The sequence below is a fragment of the Saimiri boliviensis genome, chromosome 16 (genome assembly GCF_048565385.1).
Source record: "Saimiri boliviensis isolate mSaiBol1 chromosome 16, mSaiBol1.pri, whole genome shotgun sequence".
NCBI classification, from domain to species: domain Eukaryota; kingdom Metazoa; phylum Chordata; class Mammalia; order Primates; family Cebidae; genus Saimiri; species Saimiri boliviensis.
Genome location: NC_133464.1, coordinates 1,535,222 through 1,559,676, shown reverse-complemented (window position 1 = coordinate 1,559,676; position 24,455 = coordinate 1,535,222). Strand labels below are relative to the sequence as shown.

At 49.2% G+C, this 24,455-nt stretch overlaps 1 protein-coding gene across 12 annotated transcripts in view; it reads left to right on the top strand.

Moving 5' to 3' along the window:
* Positions 1-24,455, top strand: part of ATP11A (ATPase phospholipid transporting 11A) — a 179,768-nt gene that overhangs the window by 83,371 nt on the left and 71,942 nt on the right. For all 12 annotated transcript variants that reach the window (XM_039473220.2, XM_074387432.1, XM_039473219.2 and 9 more), the window contains exons 2-4: positions 4,316-4,438; positions 19,378-19,467; positions 20,274-20,354. In XM_039473220.2, coding sequence (XP_039329154.1) covers positions 4,316-4,438; positions 19,378-19,467; positions 20,274-20,354 — 294 coding nt within the window. The remainder of the gene's footprint in view (positions 1-4,315; positions 4,439-19,377; positions 19,468-20,273; positions 20,355-24,455) is intronic.

The window sequence follows — 24,455 nt, the reverse complement described above, 5'->3', positions numbered from 1 at the left end:
AAGCAGGGAGGATTGCTTGAGTCCAGGAGTTCAAGGCTATGGTGCACTCTAACTGTGCCTGTGAAACGTTCCCATTTTAAGCTGAGGGAATTTGGGATGTGGCAGCATGCCTGCAGTCTCAGTGCTTTGGAGGCCAAGCAGGGAGGATTGCTTGAGTCCAGGAGTTCAAGGCTATGGTGCACTCTAACTGTGCCTGTGAACGGCTGCCTCAGTGAAGAGCCATGGCACCCCAGCCTGGACGGCACAGCAATACCCCATCTCTAAAAAAATAACAGCAGTTAATTACTTATTTGTTAAAAAATAAACCATTTTCACTTCCTAGGAGATTTTCAGGAAGAGCTTTAGATATTAAGTTTCTAGAATTTACGTGGAGGACTGAAACAGGGAAGCAGTTCAGCATGTAAGAATGACTTGTCCAGCTGGGTGCGGTGGCGCACGCCTGTAATCCCAGCACTTTGGGAGGCCAAGGCAGGCAGATTACCTGAGGAGTTCGAGACCAGCCTGGCCAACATGGTGAAACCCCATCTCTGCTAAAAACACAAAATTAGCAGGGTGTGGTGGCGCACGCCTGTAATCCTAGCTACTAGGGAGGCTGAGGCGGGAGAATCGCTTGAACCCGGAGGCAGAGGTTGCAGTGAGCCAAGATCGTGCTATTCGCACTCCAGCCTGAGTGATGAGAGAAAACTTCATCCCATTAAAAAGAAAAAAAAAGAGTGACTTTTTCCTCTAAGGTAGTAAAGAAAATCCCTTGAGTCATTGAACCATTGAACCAAAGACTAGCTGAAAATCCAAGCAAGTTTGATGGTGATAGTTGTGCGGATGAGTGATATCATTTGATGCCAACATTCCTGTTAGGTTTCTGGATTACCCGTCTAGACATTTTCAGCATCTCGCTTTAAATATTAAGCTACATTACCTCGATAAATGCTTAAATAAATATTTAGTGGCGGGCTTATGTAGGTTTGAAATTTAACTGACTGCTGTATTAGTGTAAGTATGTTTTCTGAAGGGCATGCTTCAAGGTATGTGGGGAGTCACCACGTGCAGGGCTACCCGCTGGTGTATGGGGTAATTGCAGGGCACACAAGTTTTCCAGTTCGTGGGACGTGTATTAGTAAATAATGTGAGTAGTGGGATGTCTCTTCATGGTGTCTGCCTCAGAAAATACGGATCGTGCTTCGGGTTTGGTTGTTGGAGTGGCGGCTTAGCTGCACGCGCGGGACGTGCTTCCTGGCCCCACGCGCGCTGCCTTCCTTCCTTCCCGTGGCTGATTAACACCCTTCATCAGTGGACCTGCGTTGGGAGGCGGCCACTTCTGTCTTTGGTGAACAGTGCAGCTGTGACCCCTTTGCCGAATTTTTCCCGTCCTCCGGGTGTCACTCGAGATGGTTCCCTTGGTCAGTTTGCGTCTTTCGGTCGGTCCCATCAGCACGGTGTAGATTTTGACTTCAGTCGGAACTTGAGCCGACCGGGGGACAGGCCACGTGGCTTTCTCAGTGCAGTGAGGAGGACAGCTGGGTTGCCACTGAGTCGTTAGGAAGCCTGCGGATTGACAGAGACAGTCTGGCGCCTGGTTTCCGCTTTGCTCGCTGATGGAAGCCTCTGGCCGCGGCTGGGACGGCCGGGAGGAGTCGCGTGGGGCTGGCTGAGCCGTGTCACGGGTCCTGCCTGGGAACGAGGAGAAGCAGGCCGGGGTCCCCGTCCCCCCGCCCTGGAGAGCTTCCTGCCTCCTCGGGTCTTTACTCTGAATCCTGAAAACGGCTCCACGTGATGTGACCCCTTTTTTGTTTTGTTTTGTTTTGTTTTGATACAACGTCTGGCTCTGTCATCCAAGCTGGAGTGCAGTGGTGCCATCTTGTCCCTGCAGCCCCGCCTCCCGGGTTCAAGCACTTCTCCTCCCTCAGCTTCCCAAGGAGCTGGACCACAGGCGCCCCCACACTCCGCGAATTTTTTTTTTTTTTTTAAGTAGAAATGGGGTTTCGCCATCTTCGCTGTGCTGGTCTTGAACTCCTGGCCTCAAACGATCAACCTGCCGTGGCCTCCCAAAGTGCTGGGATTACAGGTGTGAGCCACCGTGCCCTGTCCCCATTTATGCACAGCGCAGGTGGCCTTGGGTTCAAGACAAGCGAGGTTCAGGAGTTACATGATTGGGCTCCTGAGTCTGTTTTCATTGTCACTGAACAGAACCAGAGCGTCAGGGCTGAGAGGACCGTGAAGGTTAGCTCTCCTAACCCCTTCGTGTCGCTGCTGATGACGCTTGACAGAAACGTGGCGTGATGCAGCCAGTGTGTGGCAGCGACCGGGCGCCCTGTCCGAGGCACTGCCACGTTTGCGACCATGTCTGCACTCTCTGGGGGGTCCCGTGTGTGGTTGTCTCTGTTGCTTTTGGGCAGCTTAGTCTTAGAATTTGGACATTTGTGGAGAATACAATACAAAGAGCTCCCTTTGAAGTGTGAACCTGAAGAGACACTTCGGTTTCTGACCTTCCCGATGCCCTGGGTGAGGCTGTCTGAGTGACCTCGTGGCCTCGAGTCCTTTCCTTACCCAGGCTGGTGTCTGCTGTGCTGACGGGGCTGGCAGGCAAGGGGGCCGGTGGTGACGGAGCTTCCCGGCATCAGCGTTCAGTTTTGGGCCACTGGGTCGTAGCCCGTGGGTAAAGCCAGGAATCAGAAAGCAGCCTCAAGGGCCCCTCCCGTCCCCACAGCCCAGGGAACACCTGCGAGGTGGCGTGTCCCGCGCGATGTGGCTGTCATCGAACGTGTGTGCGCCTCATCTCAAGCGGGTTTTACCGGTTTGGAGGGTTTAGGAAGTCCCACCGCATGTAGGCAGGTGATTTATTTTCTGATGTCATAGCACAGACAAAAACGGTCCTTCCCACAACCCAGTAGTGTCAGTGTAAATGGCACTACACTGGAGCGCCGTATGTGAGCTGTTTAATGTGATTATTTAATAAGTGTCTGCGCGGCAGTGTGGAGAGTGTGGATTGGACTTCCTCAGTTCATCCTGAACGTGCCTCCCTGAGACAGGGTCCCTTTGTTGCTGGCTGGAAGCGGCCCGGAAGCACGGGCTTGCCATGGCGTGGGCTCACCGTGGCATGGGCTCACTGTGGTGTGGGCACAGCCACAGCGCTCCAGGGAAGCGTTCAGCTTTCAGAGCCAGTGTCTGGGCTCCTGGCCACTCCCAAAATTCAGATGTTGCCTTTGAAGCTAGAAGAAAGTTTCTAGGATTTTTACTTTTGTATTAAAAGATATCTATATGGTTTTCTTTTTCTGGTTCACTTATATGCTTATTCAGTGCAATATCCTGGTTCCATGAGAATGAGAAGCATCTGTTTGGCTGTGTTCTGAAAGAAGAAAGGAGCCAGGGACTTTTCTTGGCCTTTATAGGCAGCAGTTTATTCTGAAGCTCTCAGGACGCTTTTAAAGTCCACATCCCTTAGGTTTGTTGGCTTCGCCACAAAACAGAGGCGGCAGGGAGGCTCCGTCCCGGAGGAGGAGGGCCTGTCTGTGTGGGGAGGGGCAGCCAGGCTGTGGCATGGCCAGGGCAGTGAGGTGGCACTGCCTACCTGGCTTTGAGTCTGGGATGGCAGTTAGTGCTGTTCCAGGGCAAGCAGGAGGTGGAAGAAGGCAGCGTTATTCAAGAGGCCGTGCCACAGCTCTGTGACTGCCCCTGCAGAGCAGGGTGCCCCACAGGCAGAGAGGAGCAGCTCAGGGCGGTGCTGCGGCCACACGTGTACCCGTTTCTAATTGCATGCAGCTTAAGGGGTGGTTTATGCAGAAATTTCCAGGGGGAAGAATAGTAATTTCTAGGCAGTTGGGTCATTGCCACGGAAAGTGGGGGGCAGCTCCCGGCTGTTGCCATGGCAATGGTAAACTGACAGGCACACGGGGCGTGCCCTGTGGAAAGCTGCCTCTACCCCAGCCCTGTTTTCACTAGTCCTCTATCTGGTCTGGTGTCCAAGCCCCCCGCCTGGAGTTGAGTCCCGCCTTCTGCCTCAACTTCACTGTCTCTTCCCCTTTGGAAGCCTTCTGATTTCATGGTGTCTGTTCTCGAGTCACACCCTGTGCCGTTTCCACTGGCAGTCAGCTTTGGTGTTCACTGTGTGGCTCTCACGGGAGCACCACGCCTCCTGGTGCTCACCTGAAGGCCTTGGCCCCTGAGGGCTGTGTGCGACTGGGGGGTGGCGGGGGCCGGGGCACTGGGGCCCGTGTCTCCCCCAGCCCTGAACGAGGCGCTCAGCAGCAGGTTTGCTCTGGGGAGGAGCCTTGGCATGCGGGTTCTGAGGCAGCTGCCTGACGTTGCTCTCCTTCCCCAGTGTGCAGGAGAAGAGAACTGGGTGGACAGCAGGACCATCTACGTGGGGCACAGGGAGCCACCTCCGGGCGCAGAGGCCTACATCCCACAGAGGTACCCAGACAACAGGATCGTCTCCTCCAAGGTAACTGTCTTGGGTCTGAGGGTCCGTGAGCCCCTAGAGCAGCTGCCTGGGGGTGTTAGTGCTTCTCGGTCTCAGAAACCAGCTCTGCTCCTGGCCCTGCTGTCACGGCCACCAGCACCCCAGCAAGGGTTTCGGATCAGAGCCTTACCAAGGGCATGGGACTTGCTCTCCCGATGACTGTCCACAGGAGGCTTTCCCCTGGCCAGGCCTCACATCACGGTGTCTCTATTCTTGGGCGACCATGTCACAGAGGCAGTACAGGTCTCACGTCCAGGATTCAAACCCTACCCAGCTCCCACTTCTGAGGCGCCTAGCTGCATGCTTGTCATGGGCCACCCTGGCCAGAGTCTCAGTGCTGGTAGGATGGAAATGATACCAGCCACCCCGGACAGCAAAGCCTGGGGCATATCTTTGAGCTGGTTCGTGACGTACAGCCAAGGCAAAGCGTAGACGAGGTGAGCACAGTGCCACAGTCGAAATGAAGCATGTTTCTCTCCGTGGACGGGAGCGTGGACGTGCACACACATTTCCCACATTCAGAGAGTGACGAGGAAACGGGTCTTAAGAATAGGCTGGAAATTTAGCAGCTGCCATTAAAAGTGGGGCAGACGGTGCTTTCCAGATAGTGTAGAACGCATGAGCCTGTGTGCAGACGCCTCCTTTTAGCTTCATTCTCCTTCACAGTGGACGAGGCTAAACACGGGCGCACTCATGGCTGGCTGCACATGTGGACACGTGAGGCAGCCACAGAATTCACACGTGTGTCCTGACATTCTAGACGTGCTTAATTCACACTGGGCGTCTTGACATGTCAACTCCTGTGGAGACCTGCTCAATTCACACTGAGGGTCCTGATGTATAGACCCCTGTGATAGACCTACTTAATTCACACTGGGTGTCCTGATGTGTAGACCTACTTAATTCACACCTGGCGTCCTGACCTGTAGACCCTGTGTAGACCTGCTCAATTCACACTGACTGTCCTGATGTATAGACCCCTGTGATAGACCTAGTTAATCCACACTGGGCATCCTGGAATGTAAACCCCTGTGTAGACCTACTTAATTCACACCAGGAGTCCTGATGTGTAGACCCTGCGAAGACCTACTTAATTCACACTGGGTGTCCTGATATATACACCCCTGTGTAGACCTACTTAATTCACACCAGGTATTCTGACGTGTAGACCCCTGTGATAGACACACTTAATTCACACCAGGTGTCCTGACCTGTAGACCCTGTGTAGACCTACTTAATCCACACCAGGTATTCTGACGTGTAGACCCCTGTGATAGACACACTTAATTCACACCAGATGTCCTGACATGTAGACTCTGTGTAGACCTACTTAATTCACACCGGGTATCCTGATGTGTAGACCCTGTGAAAACCTACTTAATTCACATCCAGGCATCCTGACGTGTAGACCCCTGTGCTAAGTCTACTTAATTCACACTCAAGCGTCCTGGCATATAGACTCCTTTGGTTATTATTTAGGTGCTCTCAAAGAGTTGCACATTTTTTTAAATATTGTACAACAAAGATCACCTTTTCAAAGCCTTTTTATGGAATTATTTAATTTGTAACTGTGGATTACAAAAAATTTTAATAGCTTTAATCTCTAGAAACAAGACATATAAGTGCTCAAAAACAAAGTCCAATCAGATAAATATGGGTGTTTTCCCAGTCATGATTCATGGAAGAAGTGTATTATGAGAAATCACATCCAAAATGCCGTCTCTGCCCTGGTAACGTTGGTAAAGTTATCAAGTCAGCGCAGTCTCAGGCAGAGCTCGCCGAAGATGGTTTCCAAGCTAATGTGCACCTCCGCCACCCTCCTAGACGTGCTCGAATCCTAGGTGAAACGAATCCTAGATGTGCTCCTTTGAGCTCAGCTTTCGCAGCACAAAGGTGCAGGGAAGCAGGAAGCACCCAGCGTCAATGTGTGGTGCCCCTGCGGGCTCTAGGGCGGGACTCCGGGATACAGGTGACGGGCGCTGCGAGCCGTGATGGGGGCCACGAAGGCATCACCCGGCCCACGCCCCCCACCCCCAGGAGCTGGCTTCTCCCTTCTTGGGGCAGACTTGCCCGACAGCCACACATGCCTGGTTCTCCCTGCAGATGTGGAGGGTGCCGTGCGGGGCCACAGGGAGGAAGCCAGCAGCAGTGGCAGAGCTTGATCGCGGCGCAGAGGAGGGTCCCGGTCCACCTGGCGGGGGCTGGGGGGCGGCTGGCAGGAGGACGAGGGCAGTTTCGGAGGAGGTAACGGAGCGTGGCGATGTCTGCCCGCCACTTCTGCCTCCTTCGCTGTGTCATTCAAGTTCTGTCATTTTCCGACTGTCTGCTTCGAACGTCCCCGCAGACGGTGGCCCTGGTGGCTTCGGCCGCCCCCCCCCACCCCGCGCCCTGGCTCTGCGCCGCCCTCTCTCCCACTGGGCTGGGCCCTTCCTCTCCACTGCTGCCGGTGGGACTGCAGCCCCGCAAGGCCACTTCGGTTTCCGACCGGGAAGTCCTGCACAGAGGGGGTTGTCAGGATGGGTTTTGTGGGCTTATTGCTGGTTTCCAGGGCCTCTTCAGAGCTGTAAGGGTTTTTCCTACCAGGAAGCCCTCGAGCAGGAACTCACAGACGGGTCAACAGGCTCTCGGGAGCGGCCTGAGCCAGGTGGAGGGCCCTCGGGGCCAGGAGAGCACGTGGAAGCCTTTCATCTCCGCTTCCGAGGACCGAGCGGGGCTCCGCTCTCACAGACTCGCTCGAGTTGGCTGGTCTTCGCTCTTCACAGAGGGGGGGGTGACGGCTTAGTCTCCGTTTCAAGTGGATGAGGTTGTGTAATTTCAAGGGAAAATTACCTCTGGCGTAACCTCTTGCTGACGACACTCAGGAAGGAGAGGCCCTCAGAAAGGGTGCGGTCTGGAATCTCGGCGGGTAGCTGGCCTGGCAGTGACCTTGATCCAGATAAACCCAAGTGGAATTCTCGAGCCTGGAATTGAGGACTCATAATTGCTTTTGTGTAACAGCTCAGGATGTGTGAAAAAATGCTGTCTAATTTGTAAAACATAAGTTTACAACTGATTTTGGAGAATACGTTTGTGGTGATGCATCTGTTTTCCTGAGGTGGGGAGAAAATGATTTCTACCTTTAAAAAAAAATGCTAGTAGTTAAGACTTTTTAAGTGCCACGGAAGCTTGTTCTCTGCAAGTTTGCTTTTATGAAATCAAAGAATGCGAAAGCCTTTTTCATGGAAGAAGACGTCATAGGGGATGACAGTGCCAGGGGAATTACTTTTAAGTTCTCATCTGCTTGATCAAAGTGCAGTCACCGGTGATCAGTGATTGACAGAGTTCTGTTTCCTTCTTGGGGGAGAGACTTTGGGCAGTGTCAAAACCCAAACGACAGCCCAGTGCACCCCATTCCCTGCTTCCTGCACTGTGCAGAGCTCCCCCAGGCCTGCACCCCCCACACGGGGAATCCCGAACTCCAGAGCTCCCTGAGGCCTGCCTGCCCTCCCCATGGGGGGAATCCCGAACTCTAGAAAGTGATGGGTTGCCTCACACCTCCTTTTCCAGATTTGTACTTCAGGCACAGAATTCACATGGTTCTCAGGAGGCCACAGAATCAAATCTTGCCCTAACCTGTACTGTCCCTCCATGGCTTCAAGAAAGCAGAGTCCTTCTGATAATTGGGTAGGAAAAATGCCCTCTGCAATTCATAGGTATAGCCAGTGTTTTCAGGACTTATATGTGTATGAATGATTTCCGTGTTTATTTCATCATATAAGCTCTAAAGCAACCCCGTGAGCCCACCAATACTGATTATTCCCAGCGTATTCATGAAGAAGCCATGGCTTAGAGCTCAGTCATGTGCCTGAGGCCACAGGAGAGGATAGACTAGTCCGTAGCCCCTGTAGGCTGGAGTGCAATGGTGTGATCCTGGCTCACTGCAACCTTTACCTCCCAGGCTCAAGTGATTCTTCTGCGTCAGCCTCCCGAGTAGCTGGGACTACAGGCGCATGCCACCACACCCAGCTAGTTTTTATATTTAGAGTAGAGGTGGGGTTTCATCATTGTTGGCCAGGCTGGTCTTGAACTCCTGACCTCAGGTGGTCCGCCCACCTCAGCCTCCCAAAGTGCTGTGATTACAGGTGTGAGCCACTGTGCCTGTCCAGGAGCACTTTTCATAGACCCTCTGGGTGCTCGTGCATTTCCAGTGTCAGTGATCCACTGTCCTGGCATAATTTTCTGTGTTTTGTATCCCCGCTGCCCAGTCTTAAATGAAAGATCCCAATTCCCTGTGAAGGGCTCACTGTCCGAAGCAGATAGGTGTCCGGTGTCCCCATCATTTTCAGGACCGTCAGGTGGGCCCTGCCTTGCTGGAGTTGTTTCAGCTAAACACTAGCTGAGGCTTCAGACAGCTAGCAGGTGCTCCTGCGGGCACCCAGGCTGCTGGCAGAGGACAGTGCCCGGGTTTGTCTCGGGCCAGGTGAGGCCATGCTCTTCCCTGTCTACACCCCACACTGCAGGTGAGTAACGCAAACCAGAGACTGGCTTCACAAGGGACAGGAGGCAGATGGGAACATGAGGCTCAGACACTGGTGAGACGTTTCAGCTCAGGGTCAAAACCAGAGCCAGGCAGCTGTGGACTCTGGGTGTGGCATCTGTCGTACCAGTGAGAAATAAAAAGAACGACTGTCCTGTACCCTTCAGCAAAGCGCTTGGCATCTGTGAGGAGAGGTGCTGAGGGCCACCTGGTTTTCCCAGATTTCCTGCAGGAGGAATACCGCTTGATTCCATGCTGTGGCTTTCCTGCTGAGAATTCCCGGGTCTGAGTACATCTGCTGATCGTATCACAGTTGAAGGGCCCAGTTTTACATTACATTGTGTCTCCAGGCAAATATTATATTAATACAATTCCATGAAGATGGGCAAAGGATAACTGGCCACCATTGTCACCTTCCTAGCTCTAACATCTGCAGTAAAATGCTCATTTCAGTTTATTTTATCCAGATGTTGCTGGTACGTCAGTGTAGTCATGACAGTTTACATGAGTTCCTTGGGGTTGTTATGCACCACCAGGAGTTAATAACCCTCCTTTCAGCACTATTAATGGTCAGCAGTAAGAACTTATTCTGTGAAACATGGAGATTACACAGCATTGTGGGGCTCAGCTACAGCCCGCAGTGCCCAGTTAGAATAAAGCAATTGAGGCCCGGCACGGTGGCTCACACCTGTAATCCCAGAACTTTGGGAGGCCGAGGTGGGCAGATCACTTGAGGTCAGGAGTCCTAGACCACCCTGGCCCACATGATGAAACCCGTCTCTACCAAAAAATATAAAAATTAGCCGGGTATGGTAGTGGGTGCCTGTAGTCCCAGCTACTCAGGAAGCTAAAGCAGGAGAATCGCTTGAACCCAGGAAGCAGAGGTTGCAGTGGGCCGAGATTATGCCAACACACTCCAGCCTGGGTGACAGACAGAGTAAGGGACCCTGTCTCAAGAAAAAAAAAAAAGAATAAAGCAATCATGCAGGTGTTTTTAAATTCCAAAACTGTACAGTTCAAATATGACAAGGCCAGGCCAGGCTCAGTGGCTCACGTGACTTTTCCAGTACTTTGGAGGCTCAGGTGTGTGGATCATCTGAGGTCAGGAGTTCAAGATCAGCCTTGGCAACATGGTGAAACTCAGTCTCTACTAAAAATACAAAAATTAGCTGGATGTGACAGGTACCTGTAATCCCAGCCACTTGGGAGGCTGAGGCACAAGAATCACTTGAATCTGGGAGGCGGAGGTTGCAGTGAGGCAAGATCGTGCCACTGCATTCCAGGCTGGGTGACAGAGTGAAACTTCATCTCAGGAAAAAAAAAAAAATGATGGCAAGTCCAGATGTTAGCACAGCCTTCCAGGGTTGATGGAAGTTGCTCTGATTTTTGGAAGGATCACAGATGATACTTTATTTTATCTCATAAATATTACCAGAAGTTCCTCGTATAACATGGAAACTTTCAAAACCATAGAGAGGAGCACTGTAAATCTGTGGCTCATCGCCACTGTCACGGTTCCCAGCCTGTGGCCAGCCTGTATCCTCCGCACCCTCCCTTTAGTTCCAAGGGTCCTTTGGAAGGAGTCCTGGACAGCATGTACTTTTCATGTGAAAGTACTTCAGTAAATGAAAGGTGGAATTTTCAGTAGAATCTTTTCATTAATGTGACTTTGTTACTGAGTAATAGAGAAATTTGTGCAAATGTTTAGTTATAACAAACATGTTGGCCTGGGCGCTGGAAAATAAGACTGGTCTCACATGGGTGGACTAAGAGGTTTCTTTAATGTGTCCTAAAGTTAATAGAGAGTAACTGACTTTTTCTATGTGGTCCATTTGAGAGAAAATATATCTTTCTTAAATATTTAAAAAGATCGATCACATGTATAATGTTTGCCAAGTTGTATAGACAAGAAAACTAGAAAGCAGAATCGTTAAATAATTTGCTGAAGTTTACATGGTTTTTAAATGGCAGGGCCAGGATCTAATGGGGGGGTCTGACGCTGTGTTTCTCATAGTATACTAAAGAGCAAATATTTTAAGAGTTTTTATAGAGTACCTAAATTGTCTTGAGGTGGGGTTAGCAAATTGAGAATTAAGATTGTGGTTTTTGTTTTAAAGGAAGAAAGTGCCTATACTTCTGTTGGCAATCTGGAGTTTTTGTTTGCTTTTTTCTGAATAAGAAGCAAAAGGAATGAAGAGCTAGCCATGTGTTCTCTACTCTGTCTCAGTTTGTGTGGCTACTTTTCCGTCCAGAGCTCTTGCCTTTTGGTTCTTAATTTGGCTGTATTCACTTGAAGAAAACCTAGTGTGGCAGGCAGAGGATGACCTCCCACAGATGTCCACCTTCTGATCCACAGAACCTGGGACTGTGTCACCATCCGTGGCCAGGGAGTCAGGATTGCCGAACGGCTGACATTAAAATAGGGAGGTGATTACAGAACTATTCATGTGAGCCAAAAGTAATCACAGAGGCGCTCATAGGTAGAACAGGCAGGCAGAACAGGGAGTCTCCGAGCCACAGCTGGCTTCAGAGGTTGAAGGGAACCACGGGATGCAGGCAGCCTCTGCAGGAAGCAGGAAATGGCAAGAAAACAGTTTCTCCCAGGGGCATCCAGAAGGAAACCGGCCCTGCTGATACCTTAATTTTACTGCCATGAAACCCATTGCAAATTTCTGACCTCCAGAATGGTAGGATAATAAATGTGCATTGTTTTAAGTCACAAAGTGGAATTTGTTAGAGCAGTATAGAAAACTCATACACCTGGCCTAGCTACATTGGGGATTTATAACACAGACTGTACAGAGACTGACGTAGTGTGCAGAGGACCTGTGAGCTTGTGACATGTCTGTGGAATCATAACCCTGGCTTAGCCACATAGGAGACTTATAGTACAGACTGTACGGTGTGCAGAGGATCCGTGAGCTTGAGACGTGTCCATGGACTCATACCCCTGGCTTAGCCACGTTGGGGATGTGTAATACAGACTGCACAGAGATTGACGTGGCGTGCAGAGGATCCATGAGCTTGAGACGTGTCCATGGAATCGTACCCCAGGCTTAGCCACGTTTGGGATTTGTAGCACAGACTGCACAGAGATTGACGTGGCGTGCAGAGGATCCGTGAGCTTGAGACGTGTCCATGGAATCGTACCCCTGGCTTAGCCATGTTGGGGATTTGTAGCACAGACTGCACAGAGATTGACGTGGCGTGCAGTGGATCCGTGAGCTTGAGACGTATCCATGGACTTATACCCCTGGCTTAGCCACGTTGGGGATGTATAATATAGACCATACAGAGACTGACATGGTATGCAAAGGGCCCGTGAGCTTGAGAAATGTACATAGAAACTTTCCAAACTGAAAAGCAAAGAGAAACGATGAAGAAACTGAACTGTGGACAATTACAAAAGGTGTAGCAGGCTGGGCACCGTGGCTCACGCCTGTAATCCCAGCACTTTGGGAGGCCGAGGTGGGCGGATCACCTGAGGTCAGGAGTTCGAGACCAGCCTGGTCAACATGGTGAAACCTCATCTCTACTAAAAATACAAAAAATTAGCTGGGTGTGGTGGCAGACATGTGTAATCCCAGCTACTCAGGAGGCTGAGGCACGAGAATCACTTGAACCCGGGAGGCAGAGGTTGCAGTAAGCCAAGATCACGCCACTGCACTCCAGCCTGGGCAACAAGAGTGAAAACTCCATCTGAAAAAGAAAAAAAGAGTGAAGCATCTATGCATAATGGAAAAACCAAAAGAAGGGGGAAAGAAGAAGCAGAAGAAACATCTTCAGTAAAAGTGGCTATTTCCAAAATTAATGACAGACGGCAAACCACAGATCCAGGAAGCTCAGAGATAAATACAAAAGCAAAATAGATTTTTAAAAAAGGGTACACCTAGACATATCACATTTAAATTGCAGAAAATTAGACTCAGGAGAAATCTTGAAAGATGCCAGAGGAAAAGAACATTTTACCTGCTGAGAAACAAGGGTAAGAATTACATCAGATTTCTTGCCAGAAACCATCTAAGGAAGAAAAGAATAATGTGAAAAATTTAAAGTGTTAAGAAGGCCACCAAACCAGAATTGTCTGTCTCATAAAATTATCCTTCATACATGCAAGAGAAATAAAGACTTTCTCAGAAAAGCAAACATTGAGGAAATTCATCGCCAGTAGACCACCCTTGCAAGAAATGTTAAAAGAAGTTCTTCAGGAAGAAGGAAAATTATATAGGTCAGAAATTCAGGTCTGAAAAGAACAAAGCGTTAAAGTGTGAGTTATTTGTGCTGTTACAACAGAATACCACAGACTGGGTAATTTGTAGAGAAGAGACATTTATTTCCCCACAGTTCTGGAGGCTGGGATGTCCAAGACCAAGGCACTGGCAGGACTGGTGTCTGGTGAGGGCGCAGTCTCTGTTACCAGTGTTCAAGGAGGGGAGGAAGGCTGTGTCCTTACGTGGCAGAAGGCGAAAGGGCAAAGGGGCAAACTCCCTCCGCCAGGCCCTTCTGTACAGGCACCTGATCACATTCATGAGGGAGGAGCCCACATGGCCAAATCATCTCTTAAAGGCCCCACATCCTGGGACAGTGACTAGTTGTCTCACTGGCAACACCTGAATTTTGGAAGGGACACATTCAAACCATAGCAAGAAGGAATAAGGGAAGGTCGTACAATTAAATATTTTGCTTTTGTTTTGTTTCTTTTAGAGACGTGGTCTCACCATGTTGCCCAGGCTGGTTTAGAACTTCTGGGCTCAAGGGATGCCCCTCCTCAGCCTCCTGAAGTGCTAGGATTACATACCACAACACCCAGCCTTCATTTTGTGTTCTTAATTGGTCTAACGGAGTACTTTATTCAGAATGCTAGTACTTGTTCAGTGATGATTGCTCTGGGATGAATGAATGTATGACAGCAGAAGAGGGAATTGGGCATGTCCTTGCCGGGAATCTGGGTTACATGAGAGTGGACGCATATGAGCTGTACATATGTATTGCAAATTCTAGTGCAACCACCAAGTAATTTTTTTTAAAAGTGTAGTTGATATTCTAAGACAGGATAGAAAATTGTCACATAGAATGCTTGATTAAAACCCAAGAAGGCAGGAAAAGAATAGAAGTCACAAAAGAAACAAAGACTATGAAGAAAGGAGTAAAAGTCAGTTACAAACACGGTAAATATTAATCCAGCTGTAGTAATAATCCCTCTAAGTGTGAACTGTCTAAATACACCAGATAAAGACAGAAACTGTCAAAATAGGAAAAACAAGCCCTCACCATATATTGTGTGCAAGAAAGCCACTTTAAATATAAAAACACAGGTTTAAGGGATAGAGGAAGAGCTACCATGCTGTTGTTACTCAACAGGACACAGGGTTAGGTCTATTAACTTCAGACAAAGCAGACTTCAGAACAAGAGAAATTACCAGGGATAAAGGGGACATTGCATCACAACAAAGGTCAGTTCTCCAAGACAGCAAAACAATTCTTAATGTCTCTGTAACAACAGCAGATTAAAATATGTGAGGCAGAAATGGATAGAAATGGAAAGAGAAAGAAAATCCACTGTTATAGTTGGAGCCTTCATCACCTCTCTTTACAGGCAGAAAATCAGTAAGGCCACCGTTAAACACAACAGCACCATCAATCCCTTGGACCTAACGGACATTTGTAAAAGTACTGCATTCAACAATAGCAGACCCCACATTCTTCTCAACTTCACATGGAACATTTGCCATGACAGATCACATTCTGGGCCATAAAATACACCTTAGCACATTCTCAAATAATAGAAGTCATACCAAGTATTCTTTCAGACAACAGTAGAATTAAACTAGAAAAAAATAAATAAAATTAACTGGAGAATCCCAAAATACTTGGAGAGTGAACAAAACACAACTAAGTAACACATGAATCAAAGAAGTCTCAAGATATATAAAAATATTTTAAGCTAAACAAAAATTAAAATATAACATCAAATCTTGTGGGATGCAGGAAAAGCAGTACTTAGAGGGAAATTTATCGTGTTGACTATAGAGATTACAAAAGAAGAAAGATCCAAAATCAACAAAATCAACAAACTTCAACTTTAGGAAACTTTAAAAAAAAAAAAAAAAAAAGAATGAATAAACATTAGAGCAGAAATTAATGAAATTGAAAACAGGAAATCAGAAAATTTTAAAAATCATCAGCTGGTTCTTTGAAAAAAAATCAGTAAAATCAATGAAGCTCTTGTCAGGCTAAACAAGGAAAGAAGAAAAGAGACACAAATTCCAAACATCAAAAATGGAAGAGGGGCATTACGACTGGCAGCATCACTAATAAAAAGATTAAAAGGAATATTATGAACAGCCCTACGCCCATAAACTTGATAACTTAGATAAGATTGACCAGTTTTTTGAAAAGCACTATCTACCAAAACTCAAACAAGGAGCAAGGTAATTTGGGTGAGTCTACATCAATTAAACAAATTGAATCAATAATTAATAATCTTCCAAAACAGAGAGCACAAGTCCCAAATGTTTTCACTGATGAATTCTACCAAACATTTTAGAAAAAAAAAAAAAAATTCAATTCCCTACAATCTCTTCCAGATAATGGAAGCAGAAGGAACACTTTCTAATTCATTCTATGAGGCCAGCGTTACACTAAAACCAAAACCAGAAAAAGATATTACCAGAAAGGCAGTATCACAGACCAGTATTTCTCATGAACATAGAAGCAACAATTTTCAATGAAGTATTAGCAAATCGAATTCAATGTATAAAAAGAATTATACAGCCGGGCGCGGTGGCTCAAGCCTGTAATCCCAGCACTTTGGGAGGCTGAGGCGGGTGGATCACGAGGTCAAGAGATCGAGACCATCCTGGTCAACATGGTGAAACCCTGTCTCTACTAAAGATACAAAAAAAAAAATTAGCTGGGCATGGTGGCCCATGCCTGTAATCCCAGCTACTCAGGAGACTGAGGCAGGAGAATTGCTTGAACCCAGGAGGCGGAGGTTGCGGTGAGCCGAGATCGCGCCATTGCACTCCAGCCTGGGTAACAAGAGCGAAACTCCGTCTCAAAAAAAAAAAAAAAAAAAAAAAAGAATTATACACCACGACCAAGTGGGATTTATCCTAGGTATGCAAGGCTGATCCAATGTTTCAAAATCAACTAATATAACACATAGTATTTGCAGGCTAAAGAAGAAAATTCACATTATTATCAATAGGTGCAGAAAAAGCATTTGACAAAATTTAGTACCCACTCATGTATTGCAGCAAACTAAGAATAGAGGGGAATCTCCTCAGCTTCATAAAGAACATTTACAAAAAGCCCTATAGCTGACGTCACACTTAATGGTGAAAAAGTAGATGATTTCACCCTAAGACTGGAAGAAAGGCAAGGAATCCTTCATCACTGTTCCTTTTCAACATTGTACTGGAAATCCTGGCTAATACAGTAAGAGTAGAAATGGGAATAAAAGGTATACAAATTGGGAAGGAAGAAATAAGACTTTGTTCACGAGTGATATGATTGCCTATGTAGAAAATCCCAAAGAACCAACAGTAACAAAAAAACTGGATGTTAGAGGCGATGATAGCATGGTTGCAGGATTCAAAAATTAATCACCTCCCTGTATGCCAGCAAGGAACAATTGGAGTTTGAATTTTAAAACTCAGCACTATTTACATTTATTCCCCCACCCACCAAATTACATAGGTATAAATCTAACAAGATACGTACAAGGTCTAGATGAGGAACACTATAAAGCTGTAGTGGAAGAAATCAAAGAGGATTTGAGTCAATGGAGAGATGTTCCATGTTCATGGATGGGAAAACTCCATGTTTTTAACATGTCAAGTCTTCCTAACTTGATCTATGGATTCAATACAATCCTAATCAAATTCCCAGCAAGTTACTTTGTAGATAACAACAAACTGATTCTACATTTAAATGGAAAAGGCCAAAGACCCAAACTAGCCTCACAATATTGAAGAACCAAGTTGGAGAACTGATACTTTAAGACTCACTGTAAAACTGCAGTAGTCAAGGGAGTGCGGCATTGCTGGAAGAATTGACAAATAGATCGATGGATCGATGAAGGATCGTGGGGTGCCTGGGAGTACCCACCCAGTAAATTCACCCGGATAGTCAACCCGTCTTTGAGAGGGGAGCAAAGGCGATTCAGGGCGGACAGAAGAGCACGGTTTCTTTTCAACAAAGACGGCTAGAAAAACTGGACATGCAGAAATCCCCAGCAACAGTGACCCCACACAGTGAGCATACACCGTTCAAGAGAATTAACCCTGACAGTTTTGTCTCTTGGGAGAGGAAAAAAAGAAAAAGAAGAAAATTAACTCACAATGAGTCATAGACCTAAATGTAAAACGCACAATGATGAGACTCATAGAAATGTCGGAGAACGTCTAGGCGAGCTTGGGTTTGGCAGCAGGTTTTTGGATATAACACCAAAAACACTGTTCATGAAAGAGAAATTGGTAAGTTGGACTCCATGAAGATTAAAAACTTAGGCTTTACAAACCACAGTTAAGAGAATGACAGCACGAGCCACTGCCTGGGAGAAGAGATTTGCAGAACACGTCTCTGATTAAAAAAAACAAAACAAAACCTAGTATCAAACAACACACAGAAAATAATGGTGTTTGGATGGGTAGGGCGGGCTGAGTCACGGAGGACCTGGAAAGTTTGTTTCTTTTCTAAAACTCCAGAGACTCTCCTGGAGCACCCCTGGCCCCTTTATCACAGTCAGCCTGAGAAGGGAACTGAAAATATGGCCATAGTTGTCATCAACGAGGGGAGCCACTTTTTATCCTCACTAAGGAACTTTATGATGAAAGGTGAAATCACTTTGTAAATGTGAATTAGAATAGAAACTGGAAATTCCTTATATAATCTCTAAGGCTAAGCCATTGGAAACTTGAGGCAAAGAAGTTTTCAAACAAAAGACACACATGGATTTCCTCTGAAATATTTGTAAACACCAAATTCAGAATATGTTGGATGGTTTAGGCCCGTACCAGGCTCTAGCTGTTATGTTGAACTGTGAATCACTTATGTTCATGAGCCTGGAATTAAAGAATTCAGCAACTGCTTCTGGCTTCCCAGAGCCAGAAGCCACCTGGACATGGGATCTGGAAGTGCGCACCGTTGAGGACACACACAGGTGGCCGAGGCCGCCGCGCCGGCTGTGAGAGCTGATGCGGGTTTCCATAGAGGGTCTTCGTTACGGCCTAAGACACGTCAGATGAGATGTTAGAAACGATTTCCAGACTCAGCGAAGGTCATGACATCTGGGATGTTGTTGTTTTCAACACAGAAGTTGAGTGAAACTGCTAGAGAAGGAAAATAAGTGTGGAGGGAAGAGGCTGTGGTGGCTGGGCCCTCCCCCGGCTTCCCCCCCTCCCCCGGCTTCCTCCCCTCCCCCGGCTTCCTCCCCTCCCCCGGCTTCCTCCCCTCCCCCGGCTTCCTCCCCTCCCCCGGCTTCCTCCCCTCCCCCGGCTTCCTCCCCTCCCCCGGCTTCCTCCCCTCCCCCTTTCCTCCTCTCCCCCTCCTTTCCCCCCTTTCCTCCCCTCCCGCCCTTCCCCCCTTTCCTCCCCTCCCCCTCCTTTCATCCCCTCCCTTCCCCTTTCCTCCCCTCCCCCTCCTTTCCTCCCCTCCCCCCTTTCCTCCCCTCCCCCTTTCCTCCCCTCCCCCTTTCCCCCCTCCCCCTCCTTTCCTCCCCTCCCCCTTTCCTCCCCTCCCCCTCCTTTCCTCCCCTCCCCCTTTCCTCCCCTCCCCCTCCTTTCCTCCCCTCCCCCTTCCTCCCCTCCCCCTCCTTTCTCCCCTTCCCTTCCTTTTCCTCCTCCTTTTCCCCCCTTCCCCCCCTTTTCCTCCTTCCCCCCTTCCTTCCTTCCCTCCCTTTCCCCCCTCCCTCTCTTTTCCTCTCCTTCCCCGAGTCCTCCAAGCCCTTGTGCCTGGGCTGTGGACCCAAAGCCCCTCTTCCTCGGAAGCTGCTTGGGACTGGGTGGACACTGCACTCAGCTTTCTGCCGTCCCCTCGCCAGGCTGTCACTCAAAAGAGAGATGGTGCAGAAGTTGCTGACGTAAAATGCAGATGCGTCCAGTTACCGATCACAGGTTCACGTTTTCTAAAAGGTGTCTCCATACTCGAACGACTGTTGAGCTACCTTGTGTTTTACCTTGAATCCTCTCGTCAGGTGATTGACGGATGTGTTTCAGAGCACACTTTGTTTCAGCCGTCGTAGCTGTCAGCAGCTGCTCCAGAGTGGGAAGGATGAGTTTTCTGTCTAAAGCTAAACATGGTGCTTTTTATAAAACCCAGTGCTGCTTACTGTGCCGTGAAGTAACGCTGTGAGAAGCAAAATCTGATCTAAATGACCGATGTTTGTTTTTCTTTTATGCAGTACACATTTTGGAACTTTATACCCAAGAATTTATTTGAACAATTCAGAAGAATAGCCAACTTTTATTTCCTTATCATATTTCTGGTGCAGGTAAGGCCGGTCACTGTTTTCCATCAACTATAAATCTAAATAAGTGAAGTTTTGTTCTCGGGTAACTGCCGTGCGGGTAATGAAGGAGCCAGGATGTGGTGCCCTCACCCACGATCATGCGTTTATTTCTTAAGGACAAAACATGTTGGTTCTGAGACCCACACAGGATAAAGCACACACAACGTCACTTGGGGTTTAAGTTGGTGACAGCCCTTCCTGCCCCTTTCCTTCTAGTACCTGAGGGGAAATCAGAGCCTTGCCATCTTTCGGACAAGCTCACAGCCAAGCTGTGCATTGTTAGCCTGACTTCACTCTTCCTAAATGTGTGTGGATGCTCTATAGAAAACCAAAATCCAAAGACGGCACGTGTTAAAAGAGAGTTTTAAAAACCAAAAGAGTGAAAAAAAATATCTCAGGGGTATGAGTTAAGGAACAGGAGTCCAGATGCGCTTTAACAACAGCGCTCTGATTCTTCCAGCATGAAATTATCCAAATTGTGTAATCGAAGTGTGACCCTGGGGCACGGGGTGCATTCACACAGTGTGCCCAACTTCAGGCTGTCTGCTGCTGATGATCAGTGGTTTCCTTAAGCATGTTCCTTAATTTTAAAAAGTTGCCCTCATTTTAGCAGCTAGTGAAACAGGATGATTTAGTCCCTGTCCTCGGTGGTGGGCGGAGTCGGGCGCCAGCAAAGGGTTTTAAGTGAGTCAAAGTGAATGCCAGGTGCCCGCTCGGGGCAAACTCGCCCGCCTCAAGTCACTGGTTTGCGTTTTTGAAGATGATTCTGCGATTCTCTGTTTCCACAGTTGATCATTGACACGCCCACAAGTCCAGTCACAAGTGGACTCCCACTCTTCTTTGTCATTACTGTCACGGCTATCAAACAGGTAAGCATTTTACAGAGGAGAAAGAAGAAAGTCGTCATCTTTGCCGGGCGAATTGCCTTTCATTGAGAGCGAGGTAATTGGTTTGTTTCAGCTAGTTCACAGAAAATTCAACCAAGTTCTGGAAGTGCATTTTTACAACTGTGTTAGGTTGATACTTGAAGCAGAATAAGAGATGTGATGTAATTCAGTTTGGCGCCATCTGAGTTGGAGAAGAAATCTCTGCTTTTGCATCCCGAGTCCCCCGGGGATAAGCTCTGATTCCAGGGAGTCCCTTAACCTTTCTGCCTCCTGGCCCGTCTTGACCACGGCAGAACCTGTTGCTTACGGACTCTGGCAGATGGGATGGTTTTGTTTTTGTGGTCTTGCTTTTTGTTTTTCGTAGCCCTGGTAAGTAAAGCCAGTGACTGACGCGGAGAAGAAGACGTTTCAGACTCACTCGCCGTGTATCCATTTTCTCACTTGAGTCACTCCCCTTTTCTCCCCCTGTCCCTGGCAAAGGCGCATCTCTTGTCACCGTAGAGTTGCCTGTCGTCGACACTGCATAGTCCGGGTTCATCTTCGGCGCTTTGTGACTGTCTTCCTCACTCGACATAATGTTTGTAAAGTTTCTCTGTGTTTAACATCAGCTCTCCGTTCCCTGTTAGGAATGAGTAACAGTCTGCTGTGTATCCGATAACACGCCATTTAGCTTTTTCCTCCTCTGTGGATGGACATTTGGGCCGTTTCCACCTTTTCGCTGTTGTGAATAATGCTGCCGTGTACAGGTTTTACGTGGATATAGGCTTCCTTTTTTCTCTGTTTATTTTAATTGACATATAATAATCATATACATTCTGTATTTAGGGGTAAAGATCCGTTTTTAATTTTGGGGGTATGTCCCTAGGAGTGAACTGCTCTGATGTTTTGAGGAGCTGGCAACGTGTTTTCCCGAACAGCCACACCATTTTGCGTCCCCACAGGCCGTTCCGGGGCTCTCTTCTCCACGTTCTCACTGACCCTTGCTGATGTCCGCCCTTTCTATCACAGCCACCCTGCGTGCAGAGAGCTGCCTTGAGCTGGCTCCTCTAGTGACGAAAAGTGTTGAGCAGCTTTTCACGTGCTTACTGGGCATTTGTGAATCTTTCAAGGAAAGTCTTCAGATCCTTTGCCCATTTTTAAACTGGGTTATTTGTCTTCTGCTAGAAAACTTGTAAGAATTCTTTCTGTGTCCTATACACAGTTCATTTATCTGCTGCAGACTTCTGAACCCAATGCTATTTTGACATTTGTTGGCTGGCTATCATTTGAGACATCTGGATAATTTGCAAAATGACAGCCTCTAGTTAAATTCTTGATGATCACATTCTTGCTGGAAAAGCTATGCTTTGGTGGTGTCTTTTTTTTTTTTTGAAATGGAGTCTCGCTGTGTCGCCCAGGCTGGAGTGTGGTGGCACAGCCTCGGCTCATTGGAACCTCCACCTCCTGGGTTCAAGCAATTCTCCTGCCTCAGCCTCCCGAGTAGCTGGGATTACAGGCATGTGCCACCATGCCTGGCTCATTTTTTTGTTTTTAGTAGAGATAGGGTTTTGCCATGTTGGCCACGCTGGTCTCAAATTCCTAAACCCAGGTGATTCACCTGCCTCGGCCTCCCAAAGTGCTGGGATTACAGGCATAAGCCACTGCGCCTGGCCAGTGTTAGTCTTTAAATCAATAAACACCTGAAGCATACTTTACACGCGACGTGGTACGCACGCAGCCCTGAGCGGGCACAGGTGCTGAAGGTGGCGTGTTGCAGAGTGATGACTCCAGTGATGACTCCAGGATCTACAGGGTGCCACGTGGAGGGCTGGCGTCACTGCCGCGTGTCTGTGCGTGGGTTTCAGAGTGCCGTTCTCCCTCTGGCGGTTAATTGATTTTCGGCACGAGGATGGATGTCTGTATTATTTTTCAGATGCACCTGTGAGGAGTGGGTGAGAGTTACAGAATGTTAACGTTGGTTTGACTTTTCTTTCTCACTCACTAGTAATCTGGAAATACAGATTTGGACAACAGCCTGAACTGTGTTTCACACCCACCAGATTGGCTTTCAGATGGGAAAGTCGAGATGACGTGGTGAAGCAGGCACCACGGGCCCCTGGCAGGAGTGTGGCAGAGCCGCCGAGCACAGTAGTTGGCATCATCTGGTACGGGGACCAGTCCCAGGGCAGAGACCGTGTCCCGACCAACATCTGGACACACAGGGGCCGAGTGGATGATAAACATGCAGCTGTGTAGTCAGCACATGGGGCGCGTCTTCGCTAGGCCGGAGCCGGCCGGGCCTGCCGGGATGTGTGAACCAGGGTGTTCGTGGTGACCATCACTGGTTAGTAAAGGACTCGGGCCGCCCCGCGTCCCTCAGCAAGGAGGTGGATAGCTCCACGTGGTGCGTGGCAGAACACGGCACAGCGACCGAGAGGAAGTCCTCTGCCTGAAAACAGAGCGTGGGGAAACTCAGGCTGCTGGGGGCCGCGCTGCCCGTGACCCGGGCAGTTCAGCGCTCACACGGGATAAGGCCTCACTGCATGGTGCTGGTGGGCTCTTGCAGACTTCAGCTTTAAGCAAAACGATGGGTTTTCTCAACTTCAAAAGGAAATGGTGCTGAAGGAAATGATGTTATTCGGGGACCTGCTGTGTTTCCAGGAACCCCTCGAGGAGATGAGCAGAGGGCGTCCTGTGCTGGGCACGTCCGTGTGGCAGGAGCAGAGGCTGCAGACAGGAAGGAGACCCCTGAGACTCGGGCGCCGAGAGCAGGGTGCGGGGTGCGGAACAAGGGGCTGAGGCTCTGCGGCGGCGTCCTGCCCTGCCCTGGGAGGCGGGTGCAGAGAGTTTGTTATTCGGTGCCCTCTGCTCTGACCTTTGTAAGGATTGCATCCCTCCCTGGACCCCACTGAGGAGGAAACTCCTGCGGGCTCCAGGAGCATCCTGGAGGTGAGGAGAGGATTGCATGGAGTGGGGAGGGTGGCTGTGAAGACGCATCTGGGCCAGAGAGGCAGTGGCCCGGGAGCCCACGGCCCCATCAATGCGGAGGCCACTTCTCAACACCGTGCAGACCACGGCCCAGACAAGAACATGAGGTGTCCTCGGCCTGGCCATGGGGCAGTACCCAGGGGTGGGCGTTGGGGGGTGGGGTTAAGAGGGGTCAGATGAACAGAACCGCAGGTCTGGGCCTCATCTCCAACGTCCCTGCCTAGAGGGGTTTCTTCTTCTCCCGTGCGTCTTGCTACCCAGCCCTCACTCTGGGGGAGGTGTTGCTTCTCCCGCTGCTGGCCTGGACCTGTGTGTGCCCGAGCACCATCCCGGCCTCCCCACCACTGACCTCCTTGTCCCTCTTCCTCAGGAACGGCGCCTCCCTCTGTGGTGGTCCCCCCACACTCTGGCTCCAGCCGGATGTTCATGCTGGGGTCCCCATGCTCCCTCCCAGCCCCTCCGCGCTTGCCTTGGAAGGCCCCCTGCACTCACAGAGCCCTCCCTGATTTCTCTTAGCTTCCCGCCTCTCTTTTCATGCTGTCTCCCCAGTGTATCGCTTGGACACTGATGGGCATCTCACTGTACCTGGCCTGCTGCTGCCCAGGCCCTGCCTGAGCGGCCTCTCCCTGCGGTGCCCGGCCTTCCCTGGTGTGTGTGGGGCCCTCCCATCAGCCCGCCACCTGCATGGGCCTCCATGTGTCTCTCCCGACCCAGCCAGGCTGGCCACTGGGCAGTGCCATCCCCGCTCCATCACCACTGGGCATTCCTGGGCACCTCCTCTCTGGCTTCATCCCGCAGCCAGGGCACTGGGCTTCTTGGGGGCACTGGCGTCTCTCACCCGAGCTGAACTGGCAGTTGCTTCTGTTTCTTCCCCACCAGTTCTGAGAGCAGCAGTGCTGCGGACAAGGTCCATCATCTACAGGTCCCTGGTGCCTGGCACTTGCTGAGCATGCAGTTGGTGCTAAATAAGAGTGTTTAACGAACCCAGGAATCATCTACCCACTGCCGCCTTCCAAGAAGACTGTTCTTCAGTTTCCCCAGAAAGAGGGTATTTCAGCCATTTGGGAGGAATCTCTGAAAAGCAATCAGATGCCACGGCGTCCCTTGTAATGGTCA